The following is a 22,226-nucleotide window of genomic DNA, read 5'->3' as shown; positions in this document are numbered from 1 at the left end:
AACCGCCATAAGTAAATTTTTCGCAGCTGCGTGAATTTCTATCATAATAAAAACGCATTTTTATGGCTCTACATGGTCCTGGATCCACGGGAAGCAAACATTTATCTTGTTGATTATCTGTTGGCAATAATGATGGTAACAAATCAAAACCAGTCGCTGTGTCTAAAAAAAATTACTTGAAATTTTGATTTGACTTTAATTGAAATTTGGTTATAAACAAACCATGAGATTTATAAGAACAAAGTTGCTCACAATCTTTTTTAATAATAAATCGATTTTCATTTCCTCCACAGCCTGTGTATATAAATTCTTCGCATTGATTTGTATAGGTGTTATAATAATATCTTAGAAAAGTTTCTGTGCATGAACCGGAATCTAGAGGAAAAATACAAATTGGGTTTAAAATATCTAAGAAATTATAAATTCGGTCGGCAAATATTTGTGTAATATTCAAAAATAAACCAAATAAAATGTATAACTTTTTACACGAATTCATTTTCGATGTTAAATAACAATTATATCAATTAAATACGTCTTAATAAAAATGTGGGATGTTTTTAAAATAAAGTAATGTATAAATGTGATAAATGAATTAAAATTATTGGACATTGTTTCGAATTTAATAAATTACAAGAAAAAATAATCGTTTCAAGATGAATCTTTTAACATTAATATTAGTGTTTACATTTATTACATTTAGTTTGGGTAAAATTTCAATTAAATAAAAAAATCACTCTGTTAAAACAACTTTTTTAGCAATGAGTAAAGCATTTTGTTCTTTGCCACTTGATGATGGTTCAACAAAAGACGCAAATGGAAGAATAAAGGGATGTAAAACGCCAATCAAACTTTATTATTACGATACGGAAATGAAAAACTGTTATTCATTTAATTATAGAGGATGTGGTGGAAATGAAAACAAATTTACGAGTTATGAGGATTGCGTGGTTGCTTGCGCAGGAAAAAAGCGGAAAATAAAAGTTGATGAATATGTCGATTAAGTTGTTTTAACAATAAAAAATACCATTTAAAAACACCTACATTTTATTTAATCAACATTAAAACGCAACCTTTAGCCATTATTGTTGGAGTAAAATTGTTCTTAAAATGTTTTATTCAATTTGTTTAATTTTAAATTTATTGATTTATATCGGGAATGCAGGTAAGCTTTGATTAAATTAAAAAAATAATAATCTCGGTTCTATTTTTCTTTAGAACCACCAAAAATATGTAAACTCGAACCAGACGCTGGATTATGTTTAGCATATTCCAAATATTTTTATTTCGATCATACAACAGGAAAATGTATACCGTTTGTTTATAGTGGTTGTGGTGGCAACGAAAATAGGTTTTTAAAAGAAGAAGACTGTATAAAAACATGTTTAGCAAACGATTTTTAATAAAAATGTTAAAATAAGTAACTGCGGTGGCCTACACTCAACTTTTTCGCATTTTTATATAGCAGATTGATTATCAGCTGTTGATACAAAATCTAGAATTACAAGTTAAATTTTTGAACTATAACTTCTGGTTGGCAGACTCAACACAACTTGAAATTTGGAAGCGAAGTCAAGTCAATTCAAGTTATCTCCATGAAACAACCTAACATTGTACATATTCAAGCGCAAATCCAAACAGAATTCAAATTAATCCTCACCTAATCAATACAGGGTGTCACAAATGTCCGCGCCTAACTTTGTGATGTTTCTTATTGTTACTAAAGACTCCCCAAAAAATTCATCAAAATATCAGGAATGGTGTCCATCGTAAACCGTGCTTCGATTTGGAAGCTAAGTCAGGCTGAGGTGCCTCAGAAGGAGATTGGAAAAATCACCGAAGGAATATCCCATAGATGCACAATCCGACCTTATGAGGAGATCAGTAGCAGTGAGGATCGTCCTAGAAGGAGAAGACCAAAAACTATCGTGACTCTCACCATGGTCAAGCGTGTCCGAAACAAGGTACGCCAGAATTCCAAGAGGAGTCTCAGAAAAATTGCCAAGGAACTGAACATTAGCCGTGAACCTGGCCAGTTCTAGAAGCTCAAGTCACAGTTTGGGCCGTAGAATACCGGCTGATTTTTGTGGATCAGGGAAACAAGATCAACCCAACTAAATTGCTAACTAGTCGAAATTGCGTACGAAACTCCAATCTATCAGTTCGTGTAACGCAAGCAACAAATTACAAGTTTGAAGAAGAATCTCTCATTTCAGTAGGAAATTGTACGTAAGTAACTGTAGTCATTGAAAACAAATGCTGTAGGAAATAACGTTTCTCTAGTATTCGTACTTCCACAAGTGTGGAATCGCGACCATTTTATATGAGATGGACAAGTGAGGCAGCACCTACTGTCATTCCATCAGGATGCAAGACAAAAAATGGCTGTGGACCGTCATTTGTAACATATTGACCAAATTCAGAAATGGAAGTTACTACTGATCAATGCATTCTTAGTTTATCAGTAGCAGTAGAGTCCAATAGCACAAAACCACAACTTTCCAGTTCTATTAATTTAGCATAACCTCATTCGGCGGTGTTAACTGATTGTCCAGAAGATTACATTCCTACTATTCCTGAAACATTAATTATTAAAAGAATAACTAGCAGACACAACTTTTTCGAATTTGTATAAAATGCAATAAATCATAATTAAAAAAATTATTCATTAAGAACTAGAATATAAAACTGAATAATAAATAAAATGGTTTCAAGTCTCCACAGCATATCTCTCCAAAACACCCAATCATGAAACAACCAGATGTTTCATGATTGGGGTTGTTGGTGCAGATTTTATAGCAATACAAACCTACTGGAGAATTAGATTAACCTTAATTAAAGTAAAGGGGCTACGAGAAGCAATCAAATAGTAATGATTCTACACCTAAGCTCAGCGATCTACGAACTTGCTGCAGTATTGACTACGGTATGGATAAGGTGGCACCCTTAAGATTCTCGTTTACTAAAGTACCTGGTATGAAAGAAGACGTTGACCAGACAATCCCAACACTTACGTCTACCCGTTTAGGTAATTCATCATACTTCATTATGCTGCAACCATAAATTTTCAAGATGCTGAAACTTAGAAGCTAACTAATAATACTTCAGTAAGTGGTAGGGAAATCTCTGCAGAATTCATTGTGCACCACAACCAAAGATAATTTGATAGATATTTGAAATGATTTTTACAAGATATTTGTACCTAAAAAGAAATATCATCATAGATTAAAGGCTAATGACCTAGAAGCATCAACTGATTACATTTGAAATTTAATGTAAGTATAGAACACTAACATTTTTCATTCCCACACTTATTGAGTGATTGCTAAGTATCGCTCAACTCTGTTAATAAATTTGTTAAGGCTAATCGACGTGACATGACTATAATGTTTAGAAAAAGCAATCTCAAATATCGAGGAATGGGTGCATGACAAAAAGGCTAGCTTTTCCTAATGAGTAGAATTCATAATTGTTCCACTGTTATGGTATACATAATAGGTGTGAAACAACTCATGTAGCAAATAGTAGTGACAAAATACAATAAAACCATGGCGGCAAAAGCAATTCCAAAACAGCAAAAGAAGTATTTAACACATTTATGTTATGTTCAACACATTAACCTTGCAAATACTTTTTCAAGTGTTCTATCATTATATCCTCCTAAAGATACATTTTCATCTGTGAGTTATTGAATGATAATTATAATACATTCTATTACTAATTGCGACCATTTCTGTTTCTGAAACACATTTTCATCATTCTGATCAACATTTGCATTTTGTCATCGTTATTCTTAAGTCGGTATATAATTCCTAGGAAGTTTCTGGATAAATGTAAAACTCTGCAACTTTGAATAAACTAAAAAATTCAATAAAAATGTTTTGATGAAAACGATTTGTTATTTTTATCTTATAGATTAGTTGGAATTAGTCCAATTTTGTATACTTGTATCTTCCAAACCAGCAAGTTTATTATACATTACATTACATTACATAAATTATCATCATTTTTGATCATCTTTGATATTATCATATACACTGAATTATCAAATTTTGCCGTGCAGTCCAATGCTCTTAACGAACATTAATGCTTTTTTCCATGAAAAGTCATTCCAGATCCTTTGGAGATATAAACTGCGATCCAAAAATCGAGAATCTGATACGATTAAAGCAGGGTAGTGGCATAAAACATGCTCAATCGTCTCTTCGTCCTCCGTATATAGGCGGCATTCAACATCGTCGGCTAGCCAAAACAATTTCAGGTTGTTGAGGTGCTGGTACGAGCAAGTCCTGAAATAGTCCCGGGTTTGATAGTGGAGATGTTGATAAACAGCGTGTCTCATGTAGCGTGTCTCGTTCCAGGAGAACTGAGCCATAGTAGGCGAAGTCTCTCTTCAGCCCACAGTCTAATTTTGTGTTTGGCCATCGCAAATGATATACCAACTGCTCGCTCTGGCCCCACAAACGCTTTAACGCTACCCTCTCGTGCTAGCTCATCTGCCGCTTCACTGCCAGCAACTCCAGAGTAATCTGGGACCCAGATCAGAGAAACTATGTTATCATAACACTGTGTGTTTAAAGTTCTTTTACAGTCTGAGAAAAATCGTACTGTCATGTTCTTCACCCCTCTCTCAAGAAGGATTCTAGCACCCACGTCAATAGCAACTACTTCCGCCTGGAATAGAGTACAGACCCAGGATGTAAGCTTGCTCAAACTGAAGTGTCTCTCCTGCCCCGATCCCTTCCGGCGTTTTTGATCTCTGAACATGCAAATATCTGCTTGAACCAGAAAATTTTCATTTTCGATCCAGGACTGCCTTTCAGGGAGCGTTTATTATAAGACACCTGTATTTTTCGAATGTACAAGGAAGTAAAAATATTTCAAACAGGTTCATTTGTCCTCAAACCATATAAATCCTTCTTTATACTTTTGCTATAAGCAAACAAATAAAAATCGTATTCAAATTAATCTTGCTCACTATAGAATTTAATTCAAATTTCAGTTCAAAATCGGTAGATTTGTTACAGTACAAAACCTTTTTTTCTGCTGTAAAACCATATTAAAGTTTGGCCCAGATTCGATGTAAAAATATTGAAAAATCGTTTCGGGGCAGGTTGAAATTCGCCGGCAGTCCTCCCGGTAACATTCCAACCGTTATAATTTTGATAAATGGTCGTTTCGTTGCGTTTCGATGTCAAAAACACTCTACCCGCTTGTCGATGACAGCTCCATCGCACCATACTAACCGAACTATATTCCGTCAACCGAATCAACGCCGGTAAAGAAGAGAATAGCAATTTATCAAAAAATCTCAATAATTTTAAAATAAATCATTTATTTAAAATTACTCAAAAAAAATTTCCTCTTAAATCTAATTAATTAAAATTAAATACTAAATTAATTTTAATTTAAAAAAAAGAATTAATTCGGTAGTGACATCTATCGAAAATAATACAAAGTTTTAATTAAAATCTGTCACACTCATGACTTAACCTAAAAAATTTTACGCATTAAATTATCCTTTTTTAATTTAGTCAGTAATGTCTGTATTTCACGATGAAATAGAAATCGAAGATTTCGAATACGACGAAGAAGAAGAAATTTATCATTATCCCTGTCCTTGTGGAGATAGATTTGAAATTTCAAAGGTAAAAAACGTCAACGTGAAACCTAAAAGTAAGGTTATAATCGATTTTCATCCTAAATCATATATTTTCAGGCCGATCTTATAGCAGGAGAAGAAATAGCAACGTGTCCCAGTTGTTCGCTTATAGTAAAAGTGATTTATGATATAGTAAGATCCTAAATTTGTTACAAGAAAAAAATTAAATTTTTTATTTTTAGGAGGACTTCCAAGATAAAGAAGAAGAAGTAACTAAAATTACTAAAGATATTAAAAAATTACAAGTTGCAAATTGATTTATGGAATTTATTTTTATAATTTGAATATTAAAAAGAATATTTAAATGGCTGGTCGCGGTAGAGGACGAGGGGGTCGAGGTGGAAACTCAAAATCTTTTAGTCGAGATCAATTAGCAAGTATCGGAGCAGGAACAAACGATTTAATTCCCGGTCCAGTAACCCAACCACCACCACTTTACCCACCATTAAATCGACAACCCGTTCCAGTACAACCATCAGAAGACTTAGATTATTTATTAACTCTCCGACAAGACATCATAGACCACATGTATCTTTCAACAGCTTTTTTAAGAGTTTCTAAAACAAAAGTAACCAAATCCGATCATGAAATTGACAAATTATTAGCACAATTACCTTCAGCCACCAATAATTTTGACTGGGAATTATTTCCTACCGAGTTGCGACCCAAAATGAGTGCTAAACGAATTAAAAAACAAGTTAAAAAGGAAGTTGATGTTGAGGATAGGTTAAATCGATTAGAAAAATTGGAGAATGACACCGACAATGTTGCTGTAAAGGAGGAGGTTGAAGATGAAGATGTTGAAAATGAGGAAATATTCGATGATGCTGATGAAGAAATGGATGAAGGGACTGATTATGCAAATAATTATTTCGATAATGGTGAAGCTTTTGATGAAGAAGATGATAATTTAGATGATGGACCGGTTTATTAAAGTTTCTCAAATTTTATTTTTATAGCCCCTTAATTTTAAAAATATAAATAAATTGTAAATAAAACAATAAAATTGTACTATATAAGATTAACAATACTTTTTATTTATTTACAAAAAAAATATTGATTTTTTTGATACTTAGGTTAATACCTAACCTATAATTACTTAACCTCAAACTGTTTTATTTTAAATTTAAGTTAAAATAAATTCTTTTATAATGTTAAAATTGAAGAATATTGTTGTTGGTATATCCGGGGGCGTAGATAGTGCTGTTACAGCTTTATTATTAAAAAAGAAAGGTTTGAATTTGTACGAATCGTGAAAAAACGTGACTTAACCTCAAACATAAACGAAATTATTTTGTAGGATTTAATGTAAAAGGAGTTTTTATGCAAAATTGGGACATTGCGGATGAAAAAGGGGTTTGCTCTGCTGATCAGGATTACAAAGATACTTCAATTGTATGCGAAAAATTAAATATACCATTAACTCATCTTAATTTCGTGAAAGAATATTGGAACGAAGTATTTTTGTAACACCTAAATTGGTTCTTTTCGCATTAATTTGACGATTGGATAATTTCAGAAATCTAATTAAAGAATATGAGACTGGAAGCACACCAAATCCTGATATTTTGTGTAACAAGAACTTAAAATTTAATTATTTTTATAACCATGCCATTGAGAATTTAGAGGCTGATGCAATTGCTACAGGACATTATGCTGCTAATAGTTTTGGGGCTTATTTGGAAAACTATGATCCTAATCAGAGTAATAAAAATGAAAACATAAATTTAAGTTAGATTATGATTTGATTAATTTTAGATGCAAAATTATTATTACCTCGGGATAAAATAAAAGATCAAACATTTTTTTTATCGCAAATAAATCAAAATGCTTTAAGGAAAACCATGTTTCCGTTAAGTGAATTGACAAAACCAGAAGTTAAAGCTCTCGCTGTACAAAATGGCCTAGAAATTGTAGCTAAGAAGAAGGAAAGTATGGGAATTTGTTTTATTGGGAACAGAAATTTTCAAGATTTTATTTCTGAGGTAAAAAAAGATCATTCCAAAACTCTATACCCTTTTGGCAATTAGCAATTGTAATTATTTATGCTCAGAGAGCTTGTTACAGCTTGTACAAGAGGAAGAACCTTTTTATGTTATTTTTATTTTATTACATGTGTTTATTACATTGTATCAACTAAGTTTAGACCTCTGCGAATTTTCAAACAAATCTGCCATAAAAATTGTGGTTTTTGTTGTTTCAGTACATAATTCCATTTGTTGTTACATCAAAATCCTCTAATATTCCTTTTATATTAATTATTTCTTGTACTGTTATGGCAGTAGCCATAAATTCGGATTCTGCAGTTGATAAAGCTACACATTTCTGTTTTCTTGAAAACCAATGCACTAAATTATTTCTATAAAATAAGAGTCCGCCACTGATACTTTTTCTATCTGATTTATCAGATGCTCAATCAGATCAGTATAAGCAATCAAGCTATTGCTTGTCCTATTTAACTTATAATTAAGGCTTAAATCCTTGGTTCCTTTTAAATATTGAAGCATCCTGATCTTTTAAGCATTGAAGCTTTAGCATTCAATTCTAATTTTAATTTATTTACCATTTCTTCTATATTTATGTCTTCTTCAAATATCAAAAAATCATCAACATAAACTAAGAGCCATATTTTCTTATCAAAATATAAACAACAATCATAAAGTGAACGTTTCAACTTGTACTTTAAAATAACTTCGTTGAACTTTGGAGATTCCTTCAATCCATATAACGCTCGATTCAGTTTCAGGTACTTTGACGTTGATTCATAACCTTCTGATTTGTATATATAAGCCTTACTTTCGAGTATTTCGTTCAGGAAAACTGTGGGTATATCCAATTGTCTGATATTCCATCCTTTTCTTATTGCATGAGCTAACATTACTCTTATTGTACTTATTCTTGCAACAGGGGCATATTTAGATTTATAAATATCTTTTTCTTGAAATTCTCTGGCCATTAATCTTGCTTTATTTGTGCCATCTTATATCATTTTTGTTCTTTTACAGCCTCTTGAAATGTTGCAGGATCTTCAGTGTTTAGATTTAAGCAATAAAATATTGTATAATTGGTAATCTCAAAAGTGTTTAGGTATTTTAACTTGTTGACCAGATTTAGTGTGTTTATCTTCTGTATTGTTTTCTTGTATATCTTTACTTTATCTTCTATATGACTTTATCGTTTTTATTAGGTTTCTTATTCTGTTTGTTGTTTCTTTGATCTTTAAACCAGCTATTTTTTGTGATGTGATCTTGTTTTTTTACAAATATTCTATCCTCTTTTTTCTTTTTACAAATTTTCCGCATTGAAAGCATTTTATTATTTTCTTTTCTTCCAGACAAAAAAAGCAGTTTCTGTTTGTTAATTTGTTTTTATTCTTTGCTCTTCAATCAACAACCGTGATGTTAATTCACATATTGATTGATTGTTCGATTGAACTGACTCCCATGCAGATACAAAATGTTTGTACGGTTCTGGCAACGACATGATTACCGTTGTTATTAACATTTGATCGGAAATTGGTTCTCCTATCTGTTTTAATTGGCTAGCAAGTTCCTCCAACTTCGCTAGAAAAATTGATATGCTTTCTCTTCCATATTTAGTGTTACAAAATTTTTCTTACTAAATGTAAACTCACTTCAGATTTATGTTCGTAAACTGAGAGTAATTTTTCCCACATTTCATGTGCATTTCCACAGCTTAAGATGTGTGTCATTGGAGCTTCCTCCATTCTTTCCACTAGTATTTCTTGTGCTTTTACATCTTTGATTCTCTATTTTTTTAAATTTTCTTCGTATTTCTCTGTACCTTCAACTGGTTTCCTTTCTTCTCTTGTTGCTACATCAAAAAGATCCTTCGTTTTTAACTGAATTGTTGTTTGAAACTTTCACAAACTCCAATTATCTTTATTTTTCAATTTTATATGTTCTATCTTCACTTAATCTTTTTTTTTGTTCTATTTTATCTACCAAACAACTCTGGTTATTTCTTTAGCGACTCTGGGCCCATAACCTGTTGTGATTTTTGTTTATGTAGTAATAAATTTACATATGACTTGATAGTAAGATCTAATATTTATTTATTGTTGTTTTGTGACCATGTACTTATATAACTTATATAACTTTTTGTTTTCATTAAGCTTGTGATACTTATTTATCATTATTACAACAAAAAAGGATCATTCCAAAAGTCTATACTAGTGGTGGAACGTATATTAAAAACCTATTACTGAGTACTTCACCATACACAGGAATTAGTACCTCTTTTAGGTGCTGGACACTGCAAAATTCGCTATAAAATTCATTTCTTGAAGGATCTTTGTGGAAATATCACCAATTTTTAATTAAAGTATCATCTTTTTAATGCAAAAAGGCGTTTTGAAAAATCACTTTTAGATCTTGACAAATAAATTTTTAAAATAATCGATAATTTTTTCGAATTTGCAATTTTCGCCGATTAAGTTTTAAAAATTCGTATAAAATCCATTTCTTGGAATATGAGTATGAAAATTTCCCAAAGTGTTAATAAAAGTGTCCTCTTTCCAATGAGCCAACCCGTTTTGAAAAATAACTTTTAGTTTTTGAGAACACAGTATTTGAAGTTTTGATAAAATTTTCGATGTTGCAATTTTCAGCGATAATTTTCAAAATTCGCTATAAAATTAATTTCTTGAAGGATCCTTATGGAAATATCACCAATTATTAATTAAAGTATCATCTTTTTAATGCAAAAAGGCGTTTTGAAAAATCACTTTTAGATCTTGAGAAATAAATTTTTGAAATAATCGATAATTTTTTCGAATTTTGCAATTTTCGCCGATTAAGTTTTAAAAATTCGTATAAAATCCATTTCTTGGAATATGAGTATGAAAATTTCCCAAAGTGTTAATAAAAGTGTCCTCTTTCCAATGAGCCAACCCGTTTTGTAAAATAACTTTTAGTTTTTGAGAAAACAGTAGTTGAAGTTTTGATAAAATTTTCGATGTTGCAATTTTCATCGATAATTTTCAAAATTCGCTATAAAATTAATTTCTTGAAGGATCCTTGTGGAAATATCACCAATTATTAATTAAAGTATCATCTTTTTAATGCAAAAAGGCGTTTTGAAAAATCACTTTTAGATCTTGAGAAATAAATTTTTGAAATAATCGATAATTTTTTCGAATTTTGCAATTTTCGCCGATTAAGTTTTAAAAATTCGTATAAAATCCATTTCTTGGAATATGAGTATGAAAATTTCCCAAAGTGTTAATAAAAGTGTCCTCTTTCCAATGAGCCAACCCGTTTTGAAAAATAACTTTTAGTTTTTGAGAAAACAGTATTTGAAGTTTTGATAAAATTTTCGATGTTGCAATTTTCATCAATAATTTTCAAAATTAAAATTCAATTAATGTGGCAATATAGGGTATCGTTTCAGAAATGCACGAAGCATGAAGTGCATGAAGTTATAACCATAATGGCCGAATATCCAGCTTTTCGCAAAATCACTATCCGTTCTATCACAAGTCTTACCTCAAAAAACATCTCATCATCTTTCTTTTTAGTACATTGAAGATAAAGAAGGTAATTTTATCGACATAGATACAGGAGAAATCGTTGGAAAACACAATGGAATTCATCATTGGACATTAGGACAAAGAAGTCGAATCGCTGGAATTCCAAAAGGATATTTTATCGCACAAAAAAACGTTGAAAATAATTCCATTTACGTTGCTTTAGGTAGTGAACACCCTTCATTATACACCCAAACTTTTTGTACATCAAAACCACACTGGATATGTGATCAACCAAAAGATTTAGAGACCTCCAATGTTTTTAATTGTCAATTTCGGTTTCAACATACTCACGAAACTACTGATTGTAATTTATTTGAAACTGACCAAGGACTAATTGGGCGTTTATCAAAACCAGTTAAAGCAATAACTGAAGGACAATATGCAGTGTTTTATAAGAATAATGAGTGTTTAGGTAGTGGAAAAATTGTTTTTAGAGGTGTTCCAAATTCAATTCGATTTTGGTTAGACCATAATAAGTCAATTAAAGTTTATGATTTATTTAGAAAATGTAAAAGTAAAGATGAATTTGTTAAAAAAGTTAATGATGTTTTAAACAAAAATTCAAAAAATAATAAATATCATTTAAGATAAATTTTAATTATGTTTCAATAAAGCAATTAATTAATAATAAACTTATATTTCTATCGTTTTTTATGTTTTCTTTCATCTAAATCATCTTCTGAGCTAGAGGAATCACTAGATTTCCTCCTCTTTTTACTCTTTTTCTTCTTCTTTTCCTTTTTATGCTTCTTTTTCTTTTTATCTTTCTTTTCCTCTCTTTCAGTTTTTTCTTCATCAACTTTTTCTTGTTTAATTTCTGTTACATAAATGGGCAACCGAGGTGGTAATTTAATATCATTAACAATTTGATCAGCTAGAGTCTCCCTAAACTCATCCTCCCGTTTAATAACCGGTTTAACATCAACTACTCGTGGCGCGCAACCTTCTTCATGCAATTTCCTAGTTTCGTTATCAATTTTTTTCGAATCTTTAGGCATTTTATAATCGGTAACATGATCGACTCGTATTGTTTTATTTAAAATTTTGATTCCATTAAAATTATCAACCGCCAAATCCGTAGAACGTTGATCTTCGTAACATATAAATCCAAAACCTTTCGATTTCCCGGTGTCTTTATCTCGAATTAAATTTATATTCACAATTTCACCGTATTGGGAAAAAATGCAGATTATATCGCCTTCTGTTAACTCGTAAGGAAATCCTCCGACGAAAATCCATGCACTTGAACGGTATTGATCATGCCAGGATGTTTTATTTTTGAAATTAAGTTCTTGTTCGCTCAATTTTTTCACATTTTTCATATTCCTATGGAAGTTAAATTAATTATACGATTTAATGGTAATAATTTAATAATACTTACGTTAGAGGATTCATGTTTATATTGATATTTTATGATCCTTTTAAGTTAATTTTATTATAACAGAGGTTATGTTTTTTTTTGAGGTTATGTAAAATTCATTCAAACAAAATTTTATTTAATTATGTATTTTGCTATGAAATTTAATTAAAAAGACGTTTTAAAAAGTTTTAAACATAATTATAATTATATTTTAATTAAATAATAATCATAAATAGATTTAAAATCAAGCAAGTTAAGCACAAATTTAGGTTGCCCAACCTGATGCGTATATGCGTCCTGTCAAAACAACCGCCATTTTAACAGATAATTCCTCTAGATTTAGAGTTAACAAATTAACACATAAATAGCGAAACGAGAGTTCTGTGAGTATAATGTGCGCTTAATAAATAAGAGGCAGCGAAATTAAGTTCAATTATACTTAAGTTTAGTTATTAATCGGTGTACTTGTGTAGTTTTTGGGTCAATATGAGTAAAAAAGCGTTCAACGTTGGTGATATGGTTTTCGCCAAAGTTAAAGGATATCCAGCTTGGCCTGCAAAGGTAAAATCTTAAATTAATTGATAAGAAATGAAATATTCTCCGTTTAAGGTTGTTGCAGTTAACGGCAAGAAATATGAGGTTGACTTTTATGGAACAGGAGAAAAGTAAGTTGTTTTGAAATTTATCTATGCATAGGCAACCCAATTAACATATTTTTTACTTTGGGTGTTTTATGATTGGTTTTAACTTAATTTTGCTTGTTATAACTAATTTGTGAATTAATTAACACCCTAAATTGATTTTTTGAGGGTAATAGCCGACAAATTTATGTAAAGTTATAATAAATTTGTGCGATATTAACCCTACATTTCTTTCTTTTTTTTTTTTTGGATTAGTTTTCAATAATCTTTTTATTTTTAAGGGGTATGATTAAGGTGGAGGATCTCTTTTATTATCTAAAACACAAGGAGCAATTTTGCAAGAATTTAAAACGTAAAGATTACATCGAAGCTGTGGAACAAATTGAGGCTGAAATTAAAGAATCTGGAACAGATGGAAATTCAAAAGGAAATGAGGAAGATCCTGCTGAGGAGGTTCAAGAGAAACAAGAAAAAGGAAAAGGGCGAAAAAGGAAGCGCTCGAATTCGAATAATGAAGGAAAAAAATTGTCTCATTCATCTAATGATAGCTTAGTAATAGAAGGTTTAAACAAAGGTATGTGAAGGAATGTCAAGTTATTATAATTTAAACTTTTTAGAATCAGAAAATTCACTTCTTGATGATTCAACAAACGAAAATGATTCCAAAATATCACTCCCAGCTGTTAGTAGAAGTGGAAGAGTAATAAAAACAAAAAGGTATTCCCTTCAAAGTGAAGATGAAGAAAAACGCGCAACAAAGCGGAGAAGATCGATGCCAGAAGGAAATCAAATCAGTGCCGAAGGTGGAAAATCGCCGAAATTGGAAGCTATCAATGAAGAGAAAAATGATGTTGAAAAAACGACGAAAATTGAAGCAGAAATAGAAGAAAAATTAAATGATGATGAAGAAAACAATGAAAATAAAACAAAAATTGATGAAAACAAAGATGTAAAGGAAATGAAGGAAGAGAAAGAGGAAAAAGCATTGAAATCAGAACCAGTTGAAGTAAGAATAATAACCCCTCAATATTTGCAAACAATTATTTCGTATGCAGAACATGTTAAAGCAAACGAAAAAAGATATAAAGGTTTAAAAGAAGAACCGAGAGAATGTTTTGAAAATGAAGTTGTTTTAGCAACTTTACCATCTGGAAATTTAGTCGGCATAAAATACGGAACAAACACTTCAAAACATTCATCAGAATACGATCGGGCACTCTCAGATGAAGAAGAAGCAAAAACGTTACTTTCATTAAAAGACTTAGTCGAAAACGGTAATTGTAAACCGGAAGACGATCCAAATATGTTCATTTTAAACGTGGAACCACCCGATGATGAACAAGACAGTAAAGCAATGGAAATGACCAACAATAAAATAAGATTATTAAAAACGGAAGCTTCTTTAGTTGATTATGATGGAAAAATTAAAACTTCTTTGGATTTGGAGAAAGCTGAGCCGAAAATCGCGTTGGAATATTTGGATTTAATGAGTGAATTGAATATTACTCCAGTTATGTTGAAAAAATATCCTGCTGTTGTTGATATGATGAATTTATTAACAAAGTAATAAAATTATTTGTCTCATTTCGACAAAAATCGTGATTTAATAAAATTTTTTATTTCTAGATACGTTGGAAATGCAAAAGAATGGAAATTAACAGGACAAGATTTAGAAATTTTCCAAAAAGACGCCGAAAAAATCAGAAACAAAGCAAAAGAAATCATTTTGAAATTTAAAGTTCTATTCTCTGTGCCAGAAAAAAGTTCATTTTTGACTGTGTTTAATCGATCTCTTGAAGTTTTTAAAGAAGAAACTAAAGATTTAAAAGAAAACGAAGTTTTTGCACTTTGTGCTGAACCATGTAAGTTAAATCTTATTTCCAAGATGATTTTATTTAATTTTGATTTTTTTTAAGATTCGCGACAAACTTTCTTCGATAACCACACATTAAAATTAGACATAGATTCCCCTCAAAAAGAAGAAACCGTTTCCGAACAAGATAATTGCTCAAATAAACCAACCACTGATAAAGAGGAAGAGAAAAATGACGTTGAATAAGTGTGTGTGATTGTGTTAAATTAACTCTTTATCGTAAAAGATTTACATTTGTGTTAATTTTTAATAATTACAATTTTTAACCTTAGGTTAAAGTTATTCGAACCTATTTTTTTACATTTGCCACAAAAAGATATGATAAAGGGTTAAAAATCGTCCTTTGTACATAGTGATTTGTATTACAAAGCGTATCCTTGAAAAACAAAATGTTATTTACCTATAAAGTTTTTATAATTAAGAAATTTTCCTATGAATTACAATGTATAATTATTATTAAAAAAAAAGATGTAATCGTAAGCTGTTGTGGAAAAGACAATTTGTAAAACAACATTAAAATGCTTATTAATTAAATCTATTTTCTAAAAAGAATTTTGTTTGCTGTTTTCTCATCTTTATATATGTTTATCAGTAGCATTAGAAGATAATTAGTTAATTAGGTTAAGAAAGATCAGCCATCATTAGACATATACAAATGATACAAGGAAGAATACCTAAGAAAAGTAAAAGATTTCACATTACCAGGGGAGATGAATGAGTCTGGTAACATCACAGTAGAAGAGTTGAACGACTTCTTTACCAGCATTGGGGCGCATACATCAGCAATGATTTCTCAGACGAGTTGTCCATATAGTTTGCTCCAAAACATGTCTTACACTACGCGACATTCATTATTTCTTCAACCTACAACTAAAGGAGAAGTAATGAGGATAGTTCATAAATGGTTCATATATCCCATGTATTTTATTTATTTATTATTAACACTATAGGCACAGAAACGGGACGAACCCGCAAACTCTGTGCCACAAAATAATACAAAAACAAATCACCAAAAAAAATGTTAAACCAAAATTATATTAACAGCGTAACGAGTTAATTGAGATAATAAAAATAAAAGGATTGACTTTATAATAATAATAACAAAACATTGCAAAAAAAAAGAAAACGCAAATCAGACTTCATTAACGAATTACTTAAATTAATTGATCAGCTTTAAGCTTAGAATATGCAATTACCAAACGTTTAAATTCCCTACGTGAACTACTAAAGACATCAACCCCCGTGTTGCGATGAAAAGGATCATAAGTGTGTGCCATTCGCAGTATAGGAAAATTCTGAAAGACATTCGTGCGAGGAATGGGAGTGTGAAATATATAATCTAATCAAAGCAATCGGGGAGGAACGCGTATATTAATGGTTTCAACAAGTGCTGGCGAATCGAAGCTGCCATTGATAATTTTGTGGTATGTTAAGGCATCACTACAAAGACGGCGCTGACGAAGAGATAAAAGATTGAAGGACTTATGACAAAGGTACTTTACGAATTTCTTTTGAATTCTTTCAATTCTCGAAATGTATGTTAGATATTGCGAATTCCAAACGGAGCTACAAAAATTCAGAATACTATGAACATAAGCAAAATATAGAGTTTTTATAGCATTGACATCCGCAAAGTCTTGAGTGGTTCTCATAACGAATCCAAGCATGCGCCATGCCTTGGCGACCTCAAACATCAGTTTTTCGTCATATATGACGCCCAAATCTCTAATCTAAGTTACTCTGGGTATGGTTATGCCTTCCTTGTAAATGAGATTACATTACATTTTCCAGGATTAAGCGTAATAAAGTTTGAGCTGCAGTAATGGAGCAACGCAGAAATATCGCGCTGTAACCTACAGTAATCCAGAGGTGAGGACACTCTAGCAAATAATTTTAGGTCGTCGGCATACATCAAACACTGTGATGTATGAATCACCTCAAAGACGTCATTAATGTAAATATTAAATAGGAGAGGACCTAAGTGGCTACCCTGCGGAAGGAACCATCATAATGTTGGAGAAATAACCACCGATCGAGATCATCATAGTTCTTCCACGCAGATAGGAGGCAAACCATCGAATCAAGTATTCGTCTACATCGAACTGTCTAAGTTTTGTAAGCAAAAGTTTATGATCTACCCGGTCGAAAGCCTTACTGAAATCCGTGTAAATAGAATCAACTTGATAAAAATCATCAATTGACTTTAATATGTAGTGAGTATATTTCAGCAAGTTACTCTCTGTGCGGTCTAATCTACGTTTCACTGTGAAAAATAGTCTTTCATAAATAAGCTTTTCAAGTATTTTGCTGAACGGAGGTAGTAACGATATAGGTCTATAATTCGACACCTCACTACGATCTCCGAATTATATTAACCTCCTTCCAAACGCGTGGAAAAACCCCAGATTGAATAGACCGGTTGTATTATTAAGAGTTTATTGTATACAGTAATTGTTTACAATTCTTTACATTATTCAAATATTACTTTCACTCTCTACCCTCTTCCTCCATTTCCACGCCCTCGGCTCCTCGGCCCAACCATCCCCTCACCCATCCCTTTGTCTCCTCACCCCCATCACCATTCTCATCCATCGTTTCCCCTCTCCCCCCTCTCCTAAGATCTGCCTTCGGTCCATCTCCTCCTCCCTCAACTCACTGCACCCATTCAGCATGTGTTCTAACGTTTCCCATTCCTCCCTGCACAGCCTACACCACCTCTCCTCATCGGCCATCCAGTATTTGTTGGCTCTCTCCTCGTTTCCACAACGGAACCTAGCCACCAACTTTTTCCCTTCCTCATCTCTTTCCAATAACAAGTATCTAGGCAGCCCCTCCGTAATTATGTCCCTGTATCTTTCGTTATACCTTCCCTCTTTTATTTGTGTCCTTCTTTCCTGTCTCTGCACATCTCGGTCCCTGTCTCTCAACTCCCTCCACATCTCCCTACCCACCCTTTGTCTACTATTTATCTCCGTTACCGAGTAGCCCGCTCGTCTATAATAGTTGTCTCTGTGTCCTTTCCCTCTCTAATTTCCCTCCAACACTCCCCCAGGATCCCGCAGCTTGGTCTCCTTTCTATTCTTTCTCCATATTTCACTGCCCTCCTGCCCGCTTCCACCCTGACCTTATCCACCTTTACCTCTTCCCTCACTATATACCCCGGTGTTTCTCTCGCCACCCCAAGCACCCATCTGCAATATCTAGCCTGCACGTCCTCCAGCGGTCCCTGCTCCCTCCATCCCCATACCTCTGCCCCATACATCATCACACTGCTAACCAGACCTTCAAACATAATCTTTCTCGCTGCCACATTCCTTCCAAAGACTCTCTTCCCCCAACCCCATACTTGTCCCATCACCTTATTCGCCTTTTTTGCCATAGCTATCACATGCGACCCCTCCCTGTTATCCTCCCTAAACACATACCCCAAGTAAGTATACTCCCTAACCTCCTCGATCTCCTTTCCCTCCCATCTCCAGTTTTCTGTTCTTTTTCTCCCACCCTTACAAAACTTCATCATCCTTGTCTTCCCCACATTCACTTCCAGCCCCTTCCCCCTAAAATATCTTTCCAATGTCTTTATCATCTCCTTCATCTCCACCGCTTTTCTCGCCATGACCACGATGTCATCCGCGTATGCCAACATATGCACCTTTCTACCTCCCACCACCAATCCTCCCATCTGCCCCTTCCCCAATCTTTCCTCCAGGTCCGCCGTATACAGTGCAAACAGACTTGGGCTCAGCGGACATCCCTGCCTCAGTCCCTTCGTCGTCCAGCACACGTCGCTCAGCTTATCTCCCACTTTTATCCTAGCCATCGTCTCCATGTATATTTCCTTCACTCTCGCAATTAGGTGTTCCGTTATCCCCCTCCTCCCCATCTTCTCCCACAACTTCCCCCTATCCACCTTATCAAAAGCCGCCTTCAAATCTATAAACAGGGCGTACAATTTCCCTCCCTTCTTATCCAGCTCTCTATCTGCCAAATGCTTCAACACATACACGTTGTCGATTGCTCCCCTTCCCTTCCGACAGCCTGCCTGCCCATCCGGCAAAATTCCCCCCAACTCCATCTCCTCCTCCAACCTTTCCAGCAGTATCTTCGTGTATACCTTGTATGCCGAGTCTAGTAGGTTAATTCCCCTGTAGCTCTCTACACTTCCCTTATTACCCTTTTTATATACTGGGCAAATTACCCCCACTTTCCATCCCTCCGGAATCCCACCCCCTCTCCATACGATATTCATCCCCTCCAAATTTTTTGTCTGAGTTTATGGAAAATTCTTCTCGATACTTATGAACGTGTTTAACACAAGCAAGTATGAAACACAATCGCGTTATGCAACTGTCTCGTTGGGACATTTTCAATAGGATTCGTATCGCCTTATTTTGTAGTTTGAAAATTTTCTCTGATTCAGTTGAAACACCCCATACCATTATACTACTCATTAATTCCTCTACTCTTGGCCACAACATTATCTGCCTTACCGAAACTTCCCTTAATTATATATATCCCGAATTATACACTCTTTCGGCGAGACAGATGTTCGACGATGTCACGTAAGACGGTTGGTGGCGGTGTTCTGATTGGAGTAAGGAAATGTCTTCTAACATTGCTGGATCCTGATTTTAACTCCGACACGAAAGTTGTGGAAGTGTGGGTGAGCGATTGGTCGTGTTTTTGTTTGCTTTGTCTACTTGCCTCCCGGTGACCCGAAGTTTTTTTCAGTCTTTTTAGGTAAAATGATAGATCCGCGATGAGTGCCCTGATAATTTAATCTTAACTGTTGGTGATTTTAATTTACCTAATATCGTATGGTACTGTTCGGACGATGGGAATCTGGTGGTGGTGATCTACGCTCTGGAGAGTTTTTGGAAACGTATTGATATTGTAATTTGTTACAATTTAATGATATTAGTAATGATAATCTCAAAATTTTAGATCTGATTGAAAAAATAATTTACCCTAAATTAATATACTTTATTTTGAATCCTTCATGATCGTTGAGCAGCATGGCTTTCTGCCTGGTATATCGGTTGAGACCAATTTAATAACCTACACCGATTTTATTTATCGTGCTTTCGACCGATCTTGAATATACAGATTGTAGTAAGGCATTCGATAAAATTGATCACAACATCTTAATAAGAAAGATGTTACTGCTTGACATTCCTCCGGGTGTTTTAGCGTGGTTGGGTTCCTACGTCAGTGACCGTTACCAAGCGGTTCAAGTTGGCAATTGTGTGTCTGCTTTTCAGCGGATCACTTCTGGGGTTCCCTCAGGAGTCATCTCGGCCCCATCCCTTTCTTGGCATACATTAATGATGTTCTGGCATGTTTTGAACACTCTAAATTTCTGCTTTATGCTGATTATTGCAAAAATTTTCCTTGCAGGCTGGGTGGTGTGGACATTCAGTGGGTTACTCTTGATAGTAAATTAACGTTTAATGTTTCGTGATTCAAACCTGCCGTCCTTTCACAAATATTAATTCCATCAGAGTGCTGTATTTAACGTATTCATTAATTGGCCTGAATTGGTTTGTGGGTTACGTTTTTACGTTCCTCCCTACCGAACTATGATGTTTAGACTTGATCGTTCGAATACAAATGCCCGCTTTAACCCATCTCTTCAGAGATTAATGCCTTCAAGGGGAAAGAGATACCGTAAAATTTCTGGGAATTGTATTAGGTCCGTTACCTTTCAAAACCATGTCCAGTAAATTAAGTTCAAAAATCTACACTATCAGGGTATTAAATAGGACAGCAACGTATGAAGCGGCTTGCCAGGCTTATTTTTCACTGCTCCACAGTGCTGCATCATACAAAATCCTTCTGTGGGATGCATCTCCTCATGCACGAAAAATATTTATAAAGCAAAAAGAAGCAGTAAGAGCTCTTTACAAATTGAATTTTAAGGAAAGTTGTAGGAATATACTCAAAAGTAACATACTTACCATCCCAGCACAATAGAAGGGAACAATGGGAGAAAGGATCCAAAGTTCATTATTATGAAACTAAAAACGCAGAAGTGTTTTGATCACCTAAACATCAGAAAACTTAACATGGTATCAACTATATTGGAGTTCATCTGTATAATAAATTACCACAAACTAATGACACAGAAGACATTCAAAAAAAGAGTGAAATATTTGCTACTATTTGCTACGAATGGTGAAGTTTTGTACTTAGAAATTACAATGATTTCAAATGATGAAATTACAAAAATAATTAACACGATTATTCTATCTATAACTTCTTTCCCTATCCCTTCTTCTCTCTCCACTTCGACTCCTTCTTCGTTTCCTCCTTTCTTCATCAGAATCATAACTTCTTTGCCGAAACCTTCCAGTTCGAGACTTCTCCTCACGTTCTCTTATCTCTAAATGAATTGGTTTTCTAAATGGTCTATCTCTCCCTCCAAATCTTAATTGTCCTGATTCTTTTTTCCCTCCAAATCCGCCCCCCAATCTTCTCGGTTTCCAACCTTTTAATAATCGTTCGCATTCAAAATCAACAAAAACAACATTTCCATCTATATTCATCCTATAAGCACTACGATAAGCTTCTTCAGCAGAGGATTCAGATTCGTATTCAATAAAAGCATAACCTTTTGGAAAACCTGTTACAATATCTCGTACTAAACGAAAACGCTTTAATTGTCCAAACTTTGAAAAGATTTCTTTGATAGTATCCTTGGTCGTTTTTGGGTTTAAACGACTAACGAAAATCGTACATTCAGGTCGACCCTTAACGAATTTATTAGGGATGTAATCAGAATCGATTGCACGAACGATTGCTTTGTCATGGGGCTCAGTGTCTGTACCATCTATTGAACCTATTTTTAAGGGGTTGTAATGTTTTGCGTATTGGGACCATGCCTCGCTTTTGTTACTGGAATTCTAATCACATAAAGAAAGTTTTACAGATATTATTGCATTAATTTCTAAGAATACTTACAGTTTCACTCATTTTGAGTCAATTGAGGTTATGTTTATTGTTATGGGTATTCCCTTTTTAGAATTTAGAACTTATAATTCGTTTTTAATAAAAAGTTTATTTTATTTATCTTCTTAAGAAATTATAATTAAATTGGGCTTTACAACGTAAAAATAATTTTAATAATTCGTTTTTAATTTGAA

The 22,226-nt window shown here is 33.3% G+C and overlaps 6 protein-coding genes across 8 annotated transcripts; 4 read left to right on the top strand and 2 right to left on the bottom strand.

Moving 5' to 3' along the window:
- The first annotated feature begins 5,466 nt into the window (after positions 1–5,466).
- Positions 5,467–5,932, top strand: LOC111413070 (Diphthamide biosynthesis 3). Its single transcript, XM_023043899.2, has 3 exons — positions 5,467–5,645; positions 5,717–5,791; positions 5,842–5,932. Exons 1-3 carry the CDS (start codon positions 5,538–5,540, stop codon positions 5,914–5,916), a joined length of 258 nt encoding a protein of 85 aa, XP_022899667.2. The 5' UTR covers positions 5,467–5,537; the 3' UTR covers positions 5,917–5,932.
- Positions 5,933–5,963: 31 nt separating this feature from the next.
- LOC139428866 (RNA polymerase III subunit G) lies at positions 5,964–6,680 on the top strand. The gene has a single exon (XM_071197713.1). It carries the CDS (start codon positions 5,964–5,966, stop codon positions 6,591–6,593), a length of 630 nt encoding a protein of 209 aa, XP_071053814.1. The 3' UTR covers positions 6,594–6,680.
- A 46-nt stretch (positions 6,681–6,726) lies between these two features.
- LOC111413083 (mitochondrial tRNA-specific 2-thiouridylase 1) lies at positions 6,727–11,859 on the top strand. Of its 2 annotated transcripts, none has more exons than XM_023043923.2 (5): positions 6,727–6,892; positions 6,960–7,125; positions 7,179–7,363; positions 7,418–7,644; positions 11,199–11,859. In XM_023043923.2, the coding sequence occupies exons 1-5, from the start codon at positions 6,811–6,813 to the stop codon at positions 11,799–11,801; spliced, it is 1,263 nt and encodes a 420-aa protein (XP_022899691.2). In that variant the 5' UTR covers positions 6,727–6,810; the 3' UTR covers positions 11,802–11,859. The 2 variants fall into 2 exon arrangements, with proteins under 2 accessions (XP_022899691.2, XP_071054112.1); XM_071198011.1 differs by having other exon boundaries at positions 6,800–6,902.
- LOC111429594 (RNA-binding motif protein, X-linked 2-like) lies at positions 11,787–12,900 on the bottom strand. The gene is made up of 2 exons (XM_023065552.2): positions 12,592–12,900; positions 11,787–12,536 (listed from the first exon to the last, which is right to left on the bottom strand). The coding sequence occupies exons 1-2, from the start codon at positions 12,603–12,605 to the stop codon at positions 11,852–11,854; spliced, it is 699 nt and encodes a 232-aa protein (XP_022921320.1). The 5' UTR covers positions 12,606–12,900; the 3' UTR covers positions 11,787–11,851.
- On the top strand, positions 12,853–15,636 carry LOC111429593 (JIL-1 anchoring and stabilizing protein). Of its 2 annotated transcripts, XM_023065551.2 has the most exons (7): positions 12,853–12,953; positions 13,044–13,131; positions 13,180–13,235; positions 13,493–13,773; positions 13,829–14,774; positions 14,838–15,073; positions 15,128–15,636. In XM_023065551.2, exons 2-7 carry the CDS (start codon positions 13,057–13,059, stop codon positions 15,268–15,270), a joined length of 1,737 nt encoding a protein of 578 aa, XP_022921319.2. In that variant the 5' UTR covers positions 12,853–12,953; positions 13,044–13,056; the 3' UTR covers positions 15,271–15,636. The 2 variants fall into 2 exon arrangements, with proteins under 2 accessions (XP_022921319.2, XP_022921318.2); XM_023065550.2 differs by having other exon boundaries at positions 12,857–13,131.
- Positions 15,637–21,144: 5,508 nt separating this feature from the next.
- Positions 21,145–22,149, bottom strand: LOC111429595 (U11/U12 small nuclear ribonucleoprotein 35 kDa protein-like). The gene is made up of 2 exons (XM_023065554.2): positions 22,045–22,149; positions 21,145–21,986 (listed from the first exon to the last, which is right to left on the bottom strand). Exons 1-2 carry the CDS (start codon positions 22,054–22,056, stop codon positions 21,330–21,332), a joined length of 669 nt encoding a protein of 222 aa, XP_022921322.1. The 5' UTR covers positions 22,057–22,149; the 3' UTR covers positions 21,145–21,329.
- Between the last annotated feature and the right edge of the window lie 77 nt (positions 22,150–22,226).

Source organism: Onthophagus taurus, chromosome 7 (assembly GCF_036711975.1).
Source record: "Onthophagus taurus isolate NC chromosome 7, IU_Otau_3.0, whole genome shotgun sequence".
Classification (NCBI taxonomy): Eukaryota; Metazoa; Arthropoda; class Insecta; order Coleoptera; family Scarabaeidae; genus Onthophagus; species Onthophagus taurus.
This window is presented reverse-complemented; position numbering and strand designations above follow the sequence as displayed.